The sequence below is a fragment of the Neoarius graeffei genome, chromosome 2 (assembly GCF_027579695.1).
Source record: "Neoarius graeffei isolate fNeoGra1 chromosome 2, fNeoGra1.pri, whole genome shotgun sequence".
Taxonomy (NCBI): domain Eukaryota; kingdom Metazoa; phylum Chordata; class Actinopteri; order Siluriformes; family Ariidae; genus Neoarius; species Neoarius graeffei.
Window position 1 is genome coordinate 104,344,044 of NC_083570.1, and position 14,704 is coordinate 104,358,747.

At 44.4% G+C, this 14,704-nt stretch overlaps 1 protein-coding gene across 3 annotated transcripts in view; it reads right to left on the reverse strand.

Moving 5' to 3' along the window:
• col14a1b (collagen, type XIV, alpha 1b) overlaps positions 1 to 14,704 on the reverse strand; it is a 255,917-nt gene that overhangs the window by 174,798 nt on the left and 66,415 nt on the right. For all 3 annotated transcript variants that reach the window (XM_060915314.1, XM_060915311.1, XM_060915312.1), the window contains 6 exons: positions 7,894 to 8,049; positions 7,683 to 7,802; positions 7,195 to 7,359; positions 6,382 to 6,543; positions 5,996 to 6,153; positions 1,218 to 1,347 (listed from right to left, as the gene is read on the reverse strand). In XM_060915314.1, the coding sequence (XP_060771297.1) occupies positions 1,218 to 1,347; positions 5,996 to 6,153; positions 6,382 to 6,543; positions 7,195 to 7,359; positions 7,683 to 7,802; positions 7,894 to 8,049 (891 nt within the window). The remainder of the gene's footprint in view (positions 1 to 1,217; positions 1,348 to 5,995; positions 6,154 to 6,381; positions 6,544 to 7,194; positions 7,360 to 7,682; positions 7,803 to 7,893; positions 8,050 to 14,704) is intronic.

Sequence of the window (14,704 nt, forward strand, 5' to 3'; positions counted from 1 at the left end):
ACTCTCTTTCTCTGTGTGTCTATCTGTCTGTTTGTCTCTCTGTCTGTTTGTATCTTTCTGACTGTCTTTCCCTGTGTGTCTGTCTGGCTTTCCCTCGGTCCATCTTTCTTTCTGTCTGTCTATCTGTCTGTGTCCATTTTTGACTGTCTCTCTCCATGTCTGTCTGTCTGTCTTTCTATCTGTCTCTGTTTAGATCTTTCTGACTGTCTTTCTCTGTGTGTGTCTGTCTCTCTGTCCATTTCTCTCTCTGTATGTCTTTCTGTGTGTGTGTCTCTCTCTCTCTGTCTGTCTTTCTTTCTTTCTGTGTCCATTTTTGACTGTCTCTCTCTCAATGTCTCTGTCTGTCTGTCTGTCTGTCCGCCTGCCTCTGTGTATCTTTTTGACTCTTTCTCTGTCTATCTTTATATCTAGCTGTCTGTATCTTATATCTGACTGTCTTTATCTGTGTGTGTGTCTCTCTCTCTGTCATCTCTCTCTCTATTTGTCTTTATTTCTGTCTGTCTGTCCATTTTTGACTGTATCTCTACATGTCTCTGTCTGTCGGTCTGTGTGCATCTTTCTGACTCTCTTTCTCTGTCTGTTTGTCTCTCTGTCTGTTTGTATCTTTCTGACTGTCTTTCCCTGTCTGTCTGTCTCTCCCCTGTCCATCTCTCTCTCCATCTTTCTTTGTCTGTCCATCTGTCTTTCTTTCTATCTGTCTGTATCTGTCCATTTTTTACTGTCTCTCTCCATATCTGTCTATTTGTCTTTCTATCTATCCATCTCTGTTTGTATCTCTCTAATCTCTCTCTCTCTCTCTCTCTCTCTCTCCCCAATTAAAATAAATTCACCGCATTCATGTGGTATGATGTGTTCTTTCGATCAGGGAAAACAAGCCCCATTTAAATTCATAATGTTTACAGAACCTGACATGACAAATTGTAAAAATAATGATAATAATATATTTTTTTAAATTGAAAGGGTGTGTATTAATTTCCTGTCCACTGTATTTATTTTCATCAGTGAGTTTGACATCTAAACCATTCGAGCAACTATGAGCAGTCCGTTTCCTGTCAGATTTACTCAGAAGGCGCTGTGTGAATTCGACATAAAGACATGCTGAAGTAGAGAGAGATCGGTCACACTGAGAGCTGGCGATGATTAAATGATCTCCGCAGAGACAGGATGACTCAGTAGAGGAGTTATCAGAGCAGCAATGTGTTGGAGAAGGAACTCACATGTGGTTTCGCTGCCTCTCAGACCTTCACTGGCAGAGTTACTGTAGACTGCGAACACAGCCACTTGGTACTCAGTCACAGAGTTCAGATGCTGGAGGACCACAGAGTTCTGATCACCGTTCACCACCACCTGCAAACCGTTAACACAGCACGACATGGAACATTTAAGACAGCACATGCAAAGATACAGTTCAAATGCAGGAAAAGGAGGCAGGATGCAAACATGGGTGATGCGTGTATGTTTTATTTAGGGCTGACCACAAAGCAAAGTCAAACTTTTAGCATGACATCGACCCAAAACATACAGCCATGGCAATGTTGGAGTGGTTTCAGGACAGATCTCTGAATGTCCTTAAGAACTAAGAACATACATGTCAACCTACACGGAATGTCCATATTTTATACGGATTTGATTCAATAAACGTAGTATACAGGCGTATAAATAAAGTTATACGGATTCTTTAAAAAAAACTTCAATATTTATTTAGAGCTATAATCAATTCCCATGAGGCCAAGAAAAAATAATTGTTTGTTTCCTATTACATCTTGAAAAAAAATAGGGTAGGTAGGTAGGTCTTTTTATTTTATTTTATTTTATTTTTTTAATCACACAAAATACCGGGTAGGTATTTTTTTTTTTTAAATAAATTTTAGGTGATATCCATCATGATATCGATACCGCCGTTAGCCTGGGCGCTGTGTGTATACTGTTTCCATGACTCGTCCAGCGAAGGATGATAATGTTCGTAGAGTTCTTTTACAGTTGAAAACTTATAAAATGAACTCATTGTCTTACAATCTTCCGTGTGGTCGCAACCAATCACGGTAATCGAGAACACTTCATTGGCCGCCATGATGCCAATGATGCTTGTGTACAACACAAGCCGGAGTTTCCCGGAAAGAGGTCATGACGTCAGATTGAGGCCGTGAGAAATCAATGAGTGTTTCTTGTCCGATATATGCGTTTTAGAATTAGTCACTTGTCAGATCGACAATATTATGCAAATCGTAATGCAGATTTTTTTTTTTTTTCAAAATGCATTGTTGGTCGGCGAAAATACAATTTTTTTTAAACATCTAACAAAAAAGTCTAGGGTCGGGGCATTTTTTAAACGGTCAGTCGGGTAACCGGAAACAAACAATTATTTTTTCTTGGCCTGATGATAAAAGAGCGCATAACATTTACAAACGTACTGTACACCACAGACAGCCAGTAAAGAGTCTTATGAAATCGCGCGTTATCTTGTGGTAGCGAGACTTCGTTCCACTTTTGATCATGCGCACACCGCATTGCGAGAATCCCGCCAACCGTGAAGTCATAGACATATAAACATAGACGCTCCCTTCTGCGTAGAATCATACGGCATCCTCGCCGCCATATTGGATGTGGCAAAGTGGAGATTCTTCAGCCGTCTCTGGTATAGCGTCTAGACAGTAGCCGAGAATAAAGATGCCTCATTCATGTGCTGCGTTTAACTGTACCAACAGGTTTACCATCCAAACGAGATCACATGGGATTACCTTTCACAGGTGAGACTGGAAAAATACTTTTCATTGTATTTGGTCATTATAACGTAATTTTACGAACAGATTTTTCTGACTTTGTGGCTAATATGAAGTCTCGTGCATAATAGCTGCTCGGTGAAACCTGTCTCCAAACAACGAAGTTTTTCCTTCGTAACTACGCTGATAACACTTTGTGTTTTTGTCAAACATTGGAGCTTTGTATTCATTCTGAAGGTTTATTGTTATTAATATTGAATAAAAAGTAACTTGGATATATCGTTGTTAATTATCATTCAAATTTTAGGTAAATTATTTTAATTTGCATCTTATACGGATTTTATAAGGGAAATACGGATTTTGGAGGTTGGTTATACAGGTTTGATTGACCAAAGGTTGACATGTATGTAAGAAACCTTTATTCGTCACATGCACACTTCAAGCACAGTTTAACCCATCTGAAGCAGTGAACACACACCCAGAGCAGTGGGCAGCCACACCAGAGCGCCCGGGGAGCAGTCAGGGGTCAGGTACCTTGCTCAAGGGCACCTCAGCCCAAGGCCGCCCCACGTCAACCTAACTGCATGTCTTTGGACTGTGGGGGAAACCGGAGCACCCGGAGGAAACCCACGCAGACACAGGGAGAACATGCAAACTCCACACAGAAAGGCCCTCGCCGGCCTCTGGGTTCGAACCCGGAACCTTCTTGCTGTGAGGCGACCGTGCTAACCATTACACCACCATGCCGCCAGTAGTGGTGGCTCAGTGAAAGCCGAGACTTGAACCCAATAGAACCCCATGGACTTGCTTTACTTACAAATGCTATTACCTTCTGTTAACTGTGTTGGACAAGGTTATGTTTTCATCTCCATTTGTTTGTTTGTTTGAGTTTTCCCAACGAAACTCTAAAAGTAGTGAACAGATTTGGAGGAAATTTGGAGGAAAGGTGGGCCATGTGTGAATGAACAATTTATTAGATTTTGATTCAACTCCATATATATGTATGCAGATCCAGGATTATTTTTTGCCTGCTCCCAATGCAGCTCCAAAAGAAGTGAACGGATTTGGATGAAATTTGGTGAACAGCTGTAGGATTAAAGAAAGAAAGCTTGTGAAATTTCCTCTCTGCATTTAACCCATCTGAAGCAGTGAACACACACATGCAAGCAATGAGCACACACACGTACCCAGAGCAGCCACACCAACAGCACCTGGGGAGCAGTCGGGAGTTAGGTACCTTGCTCAAGGGCACCCCAGTCCAAGGTCGTTCCATATTAACCTAACCACATGTCTTTGGATTGTGGGGGAAACTGGAGCACCCAGAGGAAACCCATGCAGGCACGGGGAGAACATGCAAACTCCACGCAGAAAGGCCCTCGCCGGACGCTGGGTTCAAACCCAGAACCTTCTTGCTGTGAGGCGACCGTACTAACCACTACACCAGCATGCCGCCCACAAGTTGATAAAATGTGGCTTGGTGGAGGTATGCACTCTCATGAGTGCCCTTCTAATTGTCTCGCCCGGGATGGAGTCCATGGCGAGGTATTGTTTTCGGTGGGGTTTCTTTGTTTGTTTGTTAGCAACATTACGGGAAAATGGCTGGACCAATCTTCATGAAACTTTCAGGATAGATGGACATTGGTCTCAAATAGAACCTCCAACATTTTGAGGGTCATCCGGTGAAGGTCAAGGTCACCAAAAAGGTCAAAATATTTTTTTTCATGATATCTTTCTTCATATTCATCATATTTACTTCAAACCAATTCCAAAATGTTCATCTTTCGATTCTGCTTTCATTAATATGCTACACGATGGGGTCTCTATCATAGTTTTCTTCACGGTTGGGGGATTAAATGTCATGGGGGGGTCAAGGTCATTGCTGAAATTTGCATATTTTCCATTATAACTCGAAAACGGTTAGAGATAGAGAGATGTTTATCTTTATCAACATATAGAAAGTTATATATGGGCTTTTGTTTGACACCATGACCTTTGACCTTGTTTGTTTGTGTGTGTGTGTCTGTCTGTCTGTCTTTTAACAATCTAGCATCTAGACGGTTGCACCGATTGACTTCAAATTTTCAAAGTAGGTGGGCAATGGTCCGTAGATTACCCGATTAAATTTTAGGGGTAATCGGGTCAAGGTGAAGGTCACCAGAAAGGTCAACCTTTCGGTCAAAATAACATCTTCCATTATAACTCAAACGGTTGCCAATAGACAGATGTTTACTGTTATGAGCATATAGGAACTCCCACATGGCCTTTCTTTTTGCACCATGATCTTTGACCTTGAGTGACCTTTAAAGGTCAAACTCAAGGTCACAGATTTTCAGAAGGCTGTAACTTGAAAATGGTTGATGGTAGACAGATATTTACCATTATCAACTTATAGGAAGTGCCATATGGGCTTTCATTTGGCACCATGACCTTTGACCTTGAATGGCTTTGAAATGTCAAACTCAAGGTCATGGATTTTCATAGGACTATAACCTGACAGCTGATGATTGAGAAATATTACCATTATCAACATATAGGTATCAAATAAGTGCTGCTGGGAAAGGTTTGTTTTGCCTGGCAACACTTGTTTGTTATGTGTTATTTTCCTCTTTTCACTGTCCTGACCCACTTCACGAGGATAGCTCAGCAATAAAAATATCCCAATCCAAAAACTCATAAACATTTTAAGGTTCAGCTTGGAAACCTGATAGATGGGGATGTTTTGGGTCTGATGTGCCATCTAGTAAATCTTTTAAATCTAGTTCTAGTTACTTTTAAATCTTCTGCATGTAGATAAGATAAGCAGGCGAGTGTGTGAACAATGCTGCTCTTGTTTCTGCACATGTACATTAAAAAAAGCCAATTATAAACCAGGCTCGTTGCTATGTGATGGAGTGTATCGCACCACTCTGGAATGGATTATTTATCTATAACAACAAAACACCTGTTCTCACAGGACTGGTGAGTCAGTGCAATGAATATTTTTAATCACTTATGTTTTGCATACATATGTTAATGAATATTATTATACATACAGGACACTTTTTCAATGGAATAAAAACATGTGTTCTATTCCCTTCTAGTGAGTTTCATTCTTTTGGTTTGACAGCATACAATATTGTTAGCATATCGCTTATCCTATGTGTATTATGTCACTCTACCCAATGGAGAATGAGCGATGAATATGGTTTATGAGATTGCATGGTTGTCAAGACAACATGACATCACATGTCGGAGGTGTTTTACACACACGCACACACACACACACACACACACACCTCATCTGGTTTGCCTCCGCTGGAGGCGTAGTACACCACTCTATACTTCTCCACTGCTCCAGGAGCATGGGTCCATGAGACACGGAAACTCCTAGCTGTGACCTCAGACGTCACAAGGTCACTGGGTGAATCAGATTTTGTATAGGAGATGGATTCACCTACATTCACACACACATACACACAGGGATAATTTGGGCATAAATACCAATGATCACCAATAATACAGAGAGCACAATGACACATAAAAGAGTACTCTGTATTTAATATGTCTAATCAAGATTGACTAACAGCATTGTTTTTTCATGAATCGACTTAAGATCATGTTTGGTTGTCCAGGGATGTGTGTATTAGACAACAGGTGTGTTGTGTGCTCTCTAGGTGCTGACCTTTGATCTCCCTGTTGAGATACTCCACACGCTGACACACGGTCCTGGTCAAACCCTCCACTATTGAGCTCATTACACTAAAGTCGGCCACGTTATACACGTGTGTCTCTTCTGGGGGAGACGCAATCATCCTCAACTCATTTTCATCAGCGTTCTTAACACCTAAGCACACACACCAACACAAAGAATAGTGTATACTTCCAGCAATACCATGTACTGATACAGCATATTCATCTAGTATGATAACATTCATATATAGAGACAGAAGAAGAAGGAGGAAGAGGAGAAGAAGGAGAAGGGTGAGGAGAAGGAGGTGAAGAAGAAAGAGGAAGAGGAGAAGAAGGAGGAGGAGAAGGGAGGAGAAGGGGAGGGAGGAGGAGGTGAAGAAGGAGGAAGAGGAGAAGGAGGAAGAGGAGGAGAAGGAGGTGAAGAAGAAGGAGGAAGAAGAGAAGGAGAAAAGGAGGTGAAGAAGGAGGAAGAGGACATGGAGAAGAAGGAAGAGAAGGAGGAGAAGAAGAAGGCGGTGGAGAAGAAGGAGGAGAAGGAGAAAGAGAAGGAAGAGGAGAAGAAGAAGGAGGAGGAGAAGAAAAAGGAGAAGCAGGTGGAGGAGGAGGAGAAGGAAGAGGAGAAGAAGGAGAAAGAGAGGAAGGAGGAGGCAGAGAAGGATGAGAAAGAGCAGGAGGAGGAGAAGGAGGAGGGAGAGAAGGGTGAGAATAATAATAAGAAGAAGGAGGAGGAGAAGGAGGAGAAGGAGAAAGTATGTGGTGTACTAAGTGCTAAGTGGTACAGTATTACAGTGCAGCAGATTTGTACCAATAGCAAACAGCTCTATTCCCGCATCCCTGAGATTTTGGGCGGGGCCGATGACATCATCTTGGGATTTCCCATCCGTGATCAGGATTCCGATTTTTGGAATGTCTGTCCTGGATCCAGACTCAGGCTTAAAGCTGTTTTCAAGAATGTACATTAGGGCTAGACCTGCAAACACACACACACACACACACACACACAGGTGATGTCAGTGGGTCACCATGTTCTAAGCTGTTTAACACATCTGTATCTAGACACTTCTAATCCATGCCTTTGGAGTGTAGGAGAAAACTGGAGTACCTGGAGGAAACCTGTGCAGGCATGAGGAAAGTATGCAAACTCCACGCAGAAAGCTCCCCGTCAACAGCGCTAACTACTGCACGACCGTGCCAACCCCCCACCCCGCACCCCCCTCCAAAATGTATTCAGTGTTTCGTAAAAACAAAAGAATTGACCTTGCTGTTCCAATACTTTCGAAGGAGACTGTATACCTGTTAGCGTGTTTCCTCCCTTATATGGCAAATTCTTCACAGCAGTGATGACCTCTTCTTTTGTCGAGTGTGTGTTGAGGTGCCACTCAATCCTTGGATCACCACTGTACTGAGCCAGTCCTGTATACACCCCCCCGCACATACATATATATGTTATGTATCATAAGAATCAGACACATTATGATGTAAGATATGAGAAAAAGCGTCTCACCGATACGTGTCTGGTCCGAGCGGATGGAGAACGCAGTCACCAGACTCTCGAGGAATGTACGCACCAGACGGAAATTAAAGCGCCCTATACTCCAAGAGCCATCCACCAGAATCACAATATCAGCGATCGCTGTAGTTTTACATATGAATGAAATCTCTGCAGTAAGAGAGAGGGAGAGAGAGAGAGAGAGAGAGAGAGAGAGAGAGAGCCCATGTGAACTACAAACAAAGTCATAACTCAGAGAAATGAAAAACATGCTATAAAAGTGCTGCTCAGTTATTTTTGCTCTGTTTTTTTTATGATAATAACAGAGTTTCCATTGCTGTAAATACTTTATATGTTTATATGCTTTCTGCCCAAAGCGTTTTTCAAATATGGATCTAATTTGTTTTGGATGCAGTATCCGAAAACCCAAAGTGGTAAGACAAGCACATGAACAAGTCCGTACACAGTTTATAGAAAGGGTTTAATCCAGAATAGCTGAATTCATCATCACCTGTACAGATATGAACATATAATTTCTCTCCTGCTCTGATATTTAAACAAATAATCGTGACCAACTCCATCTACTACATAATTTTCACTCAGAATTATAGTCATTATAACTAATTATACTCACTTTAATCCAAAAGCATATGTTTATTATAATTATACAATTATACATAGTTATTGTTCTTTCAGAGAGAGAGAGAGAGACATGAATAGTGAGAGAGACAGACAGACACAGAGAAAGACAGGAAGATAAAGACAGACAGAGACACAGAGAGAGACGGTCAAGAAATTGACAGAGGCAGACAGAAAGAAAGAAACAAAGAAAGAAAGAAAAACAGAGAGAGAGAGAGAGAGAGAGTGTCAGAAAGATTAGCGGACAGAGAGAGACAGACAGACAGAATGACAGATAGACAGACAGATAGACACAGAGAGAGATGGTCAAGAAATAGACAGAGACAGACAGACAGAAACACAAAGAGAGACAAGCAGACAGAGAAAGCGAGCCAGACAGAATAACAGAGAGACAGACAGACAGAAACAGAGAAAGATAATCAGACAATGGACAGAGACAGACTGATAGACAGACATAGGCACCGAGAAAAAACAGTCAGAAAGGTAGACAGAGACAGACAGTGAGACGAAAAGACAGTGACACAAGTGTAAAACAGACAGAAAGATGGCCAGAGAGAGAGACAGACTGACAGAGAGACAGACAGACATAGACACAGACAAAGACAGTCAGAAAGGTGGACAGAGACAGACAGACAGACAGACAGATACACAAAAAGAGACAGGTGGAAAGATAAGTGGACAGAGAGAGAGAAAGAGAGAGAGCCAGACAAAATGATAGATAGACAGACAGACATAGGCACAGAGAAAGGCAGTTAGAATGTTAGAGCCTGAATGTCTTGAACTCTGGCCACCCATTGGACAGTTGTAGTACTGCGGGTGTGTTGACTGTGTGTTTGTTTTGATGTCCCATGTGCCCTTTGTTTTGGTCTCCTGCCACGCCCCCCTCGTGCCTCACCTTTGTCACCTGACTCAATCACCATTGGAATCAGTGTCAGCTGTTTCCCGTTTAATTCTGTGTGTTGGACTGCTACTTAAGCTCTGTCATTTCTCTGCTCTGTCTCTGATCGCCTGACCTTGACTCTGATGTTTGTGAACCTGTTTTTGCCTGTGAAGATTATCCTGTTTGTCCGTGAGTAGCCAGTGGAATCTGGAATTCTGCTTGGAGCCTGAGTTTTCTTTCTTATGGATTTTTGTGGACTGCCTCTATGACGTTTTGAATCTGAAAGTATTACAACCAACCTCTGTGCTTTGCTGGATTTTTTTGTGGGATTTTTTTGTGAACTGACTGAGTAACTTTGAACACAAAGCCCACAGTGATCTTCTGTGCATTTTTGTTTGTGGATGTGTTAAAGGAATAAACCTGCCAAACTGATCTGCATTTCGGTCTCTGTCTCTCAAACCTTACAGTGCAATCAGAGCCGGATGGACCCAGCAGATCCAGAGCGCCTGAGGGTTTGTCTCAAACAGCATGGAGTGCTTCTGGACCGCCAACAAGCCCAACTGGAGGCAGTAGCTGCCAGCATCAGAGACCTGACAGCCCAGATCCAGCCACTCCAACTCCCCCAGTCTGCTTCTGCACAGTCCGCAGACCCTGTCCAGCCTGCAGAGCCTGCCCAGTCTGCCTCAACCGCACAACCGGCCCGCGAGCCACGACTGCCCCCACTGGAGAAGTACGCTGGCGAACCCGGTACCTGCTGCTCTTTCCTGTCTCAGTGTACCTTCATCTTTGAGCTGCAACCAGGTACCTTCCCCACTGATCGAGCAAAGGTTGCCTATGTGATTACCCAGCTGTCGGGGCGTGCCAGAGAGTGGGGAACTGCAGTGTGGGATGCTCAGTCAGCAATCTGTGGGAATTTCCAGGAGTTTTCGACTGAGATGAAGAGAGTCTTTGATCGATCCAAGCAAGGGCATGAGGCTGCCCGTGAGCTACTCCATATGCGCCAGGGTCGTAGGTCGGTGTCAGACTTTGCCATTGACTTTCAAACTCTCGCAACCACAACAGGATGGGGCACTGAGGCTCTCTATGACACCTTCCTTAATGGCCTGTCGGAAGAGATCAAGGATGAGTTGGCTTCTCACGATCTGCCCGGCTCTTGTGAGGACCTTGTCAACCTTGCAATCCGCATTAACACCAGACTACAGCAGCGCCACCAGGCCAGGACCTTTGGGTCCCCAGCAGGAAGGCCTCTTGTCAGCCCAGTCATGCCCCCTCCTTCTCCTCCCACCACCACATCGGTACCAGAGCCCATGCAAGTGGACCGCACCCGCCTGACCCAAGAGGAAAGGCAAAGAAGAATCAACGCACGCTCCTGCCTGTACTGTGGCCAACCAGGTCACTTCTTTGCTTCCTGTCCAGCAAAAGGCCAACGCTCACCTGTGAGGGGGTACTGGTGAGCGTGACCCCCATACACCCCTCCTCTGCTCAGCGCACTCTTCTCTCAGCTGTCCTCTGGTGGGGAGATCAACTCGAGGTGGGAGTTCTTGTCGACTCTGGTGCCGAGGAGAACTTCATCGATGTCAGCTTGGTGAGTCGGTGGAGTCTGCCTACCGAGAGCCTGGAGAAACCCCTGGTGGCCAACGCATTGACTGGAATGAAATTGGCCAACGTCACTTACACCACTGCTCCGGTGAGTCTCACCCTCTCTGGCAACCATCATGAACAGTTACGCTTTCTTGTCATTAAAGGTCTGATGACATGAACATGACTCTATGCAATTTCTTAAATAAACTATACAACATGGCAAATGTTAGATTTGTTATAATTACGTGAAAAGAAGCTGTTGTTACACGAATATCCAACTTTTAATTGCACAGCGCAAGAAAACTGGGTCCGTGGCTCACTGCCATGCTGTGACGTCAGCGGAAGAACACGCTGCGGTTCACTGGCTGTTCTACTCAATGGAAATGGCGCATGAAAACGCCGGTGAACTCTCTAGTGCTAGCTCTTCCTCTGAACAAAAGACAACCAAATACTGGTACTTTAAGCAGTGATCATGATGGCATGATTTTATCTGACTGATAATAATGTGAATGTTCACAACTAGTACATACAAACTCTGCAGCTTCTGATTCAGCAGCTGCGTCATACTCCGCAAAAACATCAGCAAGAACCTACAATATAAATGGAAATGCAATACACTAAGCTCAAATGACTTTTGGAAAGTATAATTTCTAAATTTTTTTTCTACATATTCTTGAAGTCGGTCATCGGGGTACTTGCTACCGTTCCCTAACAACGCATGGCAAAGGGTAAAGTGTAGTGTTGCTACGAGTACTTGCTAAAGCCTCCGGTGGAAGATCCTCGATGTGCTGACAAGACATACAGTTCTATATAACACACAAGTGTCACGATAATCACAAAACAGATGCAAATTGTTTAAAATACCTAATTTTTAAGCAATCATGTGTTGATGTCTTCCGAATAGAATCTATGATAGCCTACCCTCTTTACCTTTTGCCTCTCGTTGCTAGGCGGCAGGTACATGAAAGCCACAAGCTTTCACAAGCAAATACATGACTGATATCACGCCGACTTTATGATTACATTTATGATTATCATGAATGTGTACTCTATGATGTGTACTCTATGAGCGCTCTGGAGCAAGTGACTTCCAAGATGGCTGCGCAGACCGCAGTGTTACTCTTTTTAGCATCATGTCGGACCACTCTATAGCTCTACGTACCTTTATCTTATGTCGTTTCTCAACACATGTTCTGACAGGAGGACTGTCTTTGGAGGAGTCGCCTTGTCCCAGGTGACTGCTGGATCTGGCATAGCTACTAGTAGACCCCCTCTGGAATACTGTAGGCACTGCTGATGGTGGTAACACACGTTTGTGCTGAACTGCACACCCAAGAGATTCTTTTAAGCTGGGAAGGGTGTCAAAACAATCCAAATCGAAGTGTTCAGAGCACAGGACGGATGTTGGTGAGGGCTCCCACTTGTCACTAGTGCGCCTGACTTGCTTCACCCACTTCGCATGCAGCTCGGGATCTCTGGGAAACTTGAATAAACTTACCCCATCCTTGTGGATTTTGGAGCAAAAGCCGGCAACACAACACGAAGGCATAATAACTATATAATACTAATAATGACAAACTGAACACCTGTCGCATCAACAACAAACTGGTAAGTGAGGAGGAAGATTCTTTTGCTGACGTCATATAACCCCTCCTCTTCATTCGTCTCCTGGGTGCTGCAGCCCCGTCAAATTTGCCCAAATATCCGCATTTTTTATCATAACTTGTAAAATAGGCACCTTCGTGAATTAATATATGGATCATCGGGAATTACTTTTTATGTTATAAAACATCGCCAAAGATGTCAAAAACATGTCATCAGACCTTTAATACCCCTCATGCTCCAGTAGTTCTTGGCTACCCTTGGCTTATTAAGCACAACCCACATATTGACTGGGTAGGGAGGTGTATCATGGGTTGGAGCCCATTTTGCCACTCAAACTGCCTCCTTCAGGCCCAGACCCTGTCGAAACCTGTCTCCGATGTCAACGAGGAGTTTCCAGATCTGTCAGGCATTCCTCCGGACTATATGGACCTCAAGCCTGTATTCAGTAAGTCCAAACCCTCTTCTTTACCCCCTCACCGCCCCTAGCCCCTATGATTGTGCTATCAACCTCTTTTCCGGCATGACTCCCCCTAGAGGTTGTTTGTACTCCCTGTCACAACCTGAAACTGAAGCTATGAACAAGTAGATTCAAGAGTCCGTCGCTGCAGGCATCATCCACCCATCCTCATCTCCTGCAGGAGCTGTTTTTTTCTTTGTTGGAAAAAAGGACGGTTCGTTACGCCCCTGCATTGATTACAGTGGTTTAAATGATAACACTATTAAAAACCGTTACCCTCTCCCTCTTATGTCCTCAGCATTTGAACTCCTCCAAGGGGCCAAGGTATTCACCAAACTGGACTTAAGGAATGCCTACCACCTGGTCTGTATCCGCGAGGGGGATGAATGGAAGACGGCCTTTAACGCCACCTCAGGCCATTATGAGTACTTGGTCATGCCATTTGGCCTTACCAATGCCCCTGCAGTTTTTCAGGCCTTAGTCAATGATGTCCTGAGGTCACCTGCTAGTCGACGGGACTTGCAGAGCTTCCTTGGCTTTGCCAACTTTTACCGGCACTTTATCCACAATTTTGGCACTGTAGCCGCCCCCCTCACTGCCCTGACCTCTTCAGCGGTCAAGTTTGTTTGGACCACAGCTGCAGAGGAGGCCTTTCAAGACCTGAAGCGGCGATTCACCTCTGCTCCGATCCTGATCCAACCCGATCCCAACCGGCAGTTCATTGTGGAAGTAGACGCTTCTGAGGTGGGTGTTGGCACTGTACTCCCCCAACGTTCTGCTAAGGATAATCGCATACACCCATGTGCCTTCTTCTCTCACCGTCTGTCACCAACAGAACAGAACTATGATGTGGGGAACAGGGAGCTGCTTGCAGTGAAGTTAGCCCTGGAGGAGTGGCAGCATTGGTTGGAGGGCGCCCCGCTGCCATTTTTGATCTGGACTGACCATAAGAACCTGCAATGCATCAGTTCAGCCAAGAGACTCAACCCCCGACAAGCACGCTGGTCCCTATTCTTCTCCAGGTTTAATTTCACCCTGTCCTACTGCCCTGGTCATAATGTTAAGCCTAATGCTCTGTCCCGACAGTTTCCCATGTCCAAGATGAATCCAGACTCTAACACCATCCTCCCTTCCCACTGCTTTTTGGGGGCAGCTCTGTTTGATGTGGAATCCGCTGTGAAGGCTGCTCAAGCGGATGAAGCAGGCCCCAGTCAATGTCCCACTAACCGTCTGTATGTTCCTAACTCTGTCCGCTCACAGGTGCTGCAGTGGGGTCACTCCACCAAGTTGTCCTTCCATCCTGGACCCCGACGAACCCAAGCGTTCATCGGGAGGAGATTTTGGTGGCCGTTCATGAAGGAGGACATTACCAACTTTGTCTGGTCCTGCCAGGTCTGTGCCCAAAACAAGACCTCCACTCAACCCCCTGCTGGCCTGCTGCAACCCCTGTCCGTGCCCCAAAGACCATGGTCCCACATCTCCCTAGATTTCATGACTGGTCTACCCCCATCTGATGGTAACACTACCATTCTTACTGTTGTGGATCGTTTCTCAAAGTCTGTTCATTTCATTCCCCTGCCTGGTCTTCCATCTGCCAAAGACACTGCTAACCTGATGATCCAACACGTATTCCGCATACATGGGTTGCCTGTAGAAGTGGTATC